The sequence below is a fragment of the Argentina anserina genome, chromosome 7 (assembly GCF_933775445.1).
Source record: "Argentina anserina chromosome 7, drPotAnse1.1, whole genome shotgun sequence".
Classification (NCBI taxonomy): domain Eukaryota; kingdom Viridiplantae; phylum Streptophyta; class Magnoliopsida; order Rosales; family Rosaceae; genus Argentina; species Argentina anserina.
In genome coordinates this window covers 3,998,073-4,000,464 of record NC_065878.1, presented here as the reverse complement: position 1 = coordinate 4,000,464, position 2,392 = coordinate 3,998,073, and the positions used below count along the sequence as shown (strand labels likewise).

The window sequence follows — 2,392 nt, the reverse complement described above, 5'->3', positions numbered from 1 at the left end:
AGGTCACTGTAAAAACGTCACTGTAATGTATCGTTTTGTTATCTTGCAATATGTTGAGGAGAGTACGTAGTTGGGAGCGAGATGAAAAAGATGGGGTTAATCTAGTATACATCAATGTATGCTATATATCCCACATCCAACGGTTGACAACAGATATTATCTTTTTAACCCCACTCATAAAACAATATCGACCGTCGGATGTGGGATGTATAGCATACATTAATGTATATTAGAATTTTCCAAAAAAATGTAACCAGAAAACTTGATATGTAGTTTTTTTTTTCATCCATTACAAACCTTTCTATAAAATTTATATAAAAGAAAGATACATTGCTACATATTTCATAAATAAGATGGGTTCAACACAACTAAGAGCCAAAAAACTCCATGCAGTTTGTGTTCCTTTCCCAGCACAGGGCCATGTTAACCCCATGATGCAATTAGCCAAGATTCTGTACTCCAGAGGATTTCACATAACCTTTGTCAATACCGAGTTCAACCACGGACGTTTAATCCGAGCCAGAGGCTCCGACTCCGTCAAGGGACTACCGGACTTCCAATTCACGGCCATACCTGACGGGCTACCACCTTCAGATAAAGATGCAACTCAAGATATTCCCTCTCTATGCGACTCCATCAGGAAAACATGTCCAGGCCCTTTTAAGGAGCTGGTGGAGAAACTCAATTCCTCTTCTAAGGTGCCACAGATTACTTGCATAGTTTGTGATGGTATCATGGGATTTGTGAGGGATGTTGCCAAGGAACTAGGGATTCCTGAGGTTCAGCTGTGGACTTCTTCTGCTTGTGGCTTCATGGGGTACCTGCAATATAAAGAATTCGTCACACGAGGCATTGTTCCATTCAAAGGTACTTCATCTCTTTCTGATCAATAAATTGTTTACTTTATATTGAGATAGAGGAAATCAATTTGGCAGATGAAAGTTAGATGTGTATGTATTACTGCAAGCACCACATCGATTTTATAAAGTCTAAATCAAACTCAAGTTTAAAAAGTCTTGGTTGTCCAAAATATAATTACTGTTAAATTCAACGCACGTAAAATATCAACATTAAGTAATCATTTTTGCGCTTGCATTTCCATCAGATGAAAGTTTCATGCAAGATGGTACACTCGACAAGCCGATTGATTGGATCCCAGGCATGAAGAACATGAGACTCAAGGACATCCCGAGCTTCATCAGAGTCACTAATGTCAATGATATAATGTTCGACTACTTGGGATCTGAAGTACAAAACTGTTTGAAATCTTCTGCAATCATATTTAACACGTTTGACGAACTTGAGCATGAAGTGTTAGCAGAACTCTCAGCTATGTTTCCCAACATTTACACAATAGGTCCACTTGCTTTGCTTGCTCGGCATGTGCCTGGAAGCAAATTGGTCAAGTTCCTAAGCTCAGGCTTATGGAAAGAAGACACAAAATGCCTAGAATGGCTTGACAAACAGAAACCCGATTCGGTTGTGTATGTGAACTATGGGAGCATAGCTATGATCACAGACCAACATTTGAAAGAATTTGCATGGGGGCTTGCAAATAGCAAGCACCATTTTTTGTGGATTGTCAGACCTGATGTTCTGAAAGGCGATTCGGTAGTTTTACCCCAAGAATTTTTTGAGGAGATTGAGGATAGGGGTTACATAACAAGTTGGTGTCCACAGGAGCAAGTGCTCGCACATCCATCAGTTGGGGTTTTTCTAACACATTGTGGTTGGAATTCTACTATTGAAACCATATCAGAGGGTGTGCCTGTACTTTGCTGGCCTTTCCGTTCCGAGCAACTTACCAATTGCCGGTTCTTGTGTACTTGTTGGGGAATTGGTACGGAGGTGAACAAAGATGTTAAGCGCAATGAGGTTGAAACACTTGTTAAGGAAATGCTGGAAGGGGAGAATGGCATGAAGATGAGGCAGGAGGCAAAGGAATGGAATAAGAAAGCAATAGCAGCAACTGACATTGGAGGATCATCATACAATTATTTTGAGAGACTGATTAATGTTCTTCATCAATAAGGAAAAAGTCCATTGTGGCATTGTGTCTTTGGTGGGATTACTTCCAAATTCCTTGGCTTACAGGCTATGATCGTTTTTGATAATGTCGTTGTCTCATTGTTGTGTTTGTTAACTAAATGTTTGTGATGTGTAGCTAGGTTTCTTTTTCATGGGTCAGGTCTCATTGTATTTTTCTTCTTTTCATTAATCTGTACTAGTATGGTGGTGTTCCGGGAGAATTATTATACTACCATTGTGTGTGTCTTAGCCTAATAGGTTTCCTGTTAGGAGATAAATTAGCATCTCCGTAATAGATTAGGACTCTGAATCCTACGAGATTGTGGTTTTGTAATGCCTATATATAGGCCCCCATATCATTCAA

The 2,392-nt window shown here is 39.6% G+C and overlaps 1 protein-coding gene across 1 annotated transcript; it reads left to right on the top strand.

The window, feature by feature from the left end:
* The first annotated feature begins 353 nt into the window (after window positions 1-353).
* On the top strand, window positions 354-2,031 carry LOC126803043 (linamarin synthase 2-like). The gene is made up of 2 exons (XM_050530790.1): window positions 354-867; window positions 1,106-2,031. The coding sequence occupies exons 1-2, from the start codon at window positions 354-356 to the stop codon at window positions 2,029-2,031; spliced, it is 1,440 nt and encodes a 479-aa protein (XP_050386747.1).
* Window positions 2,032-2,392: the final 361 nt, after the last annotated feature.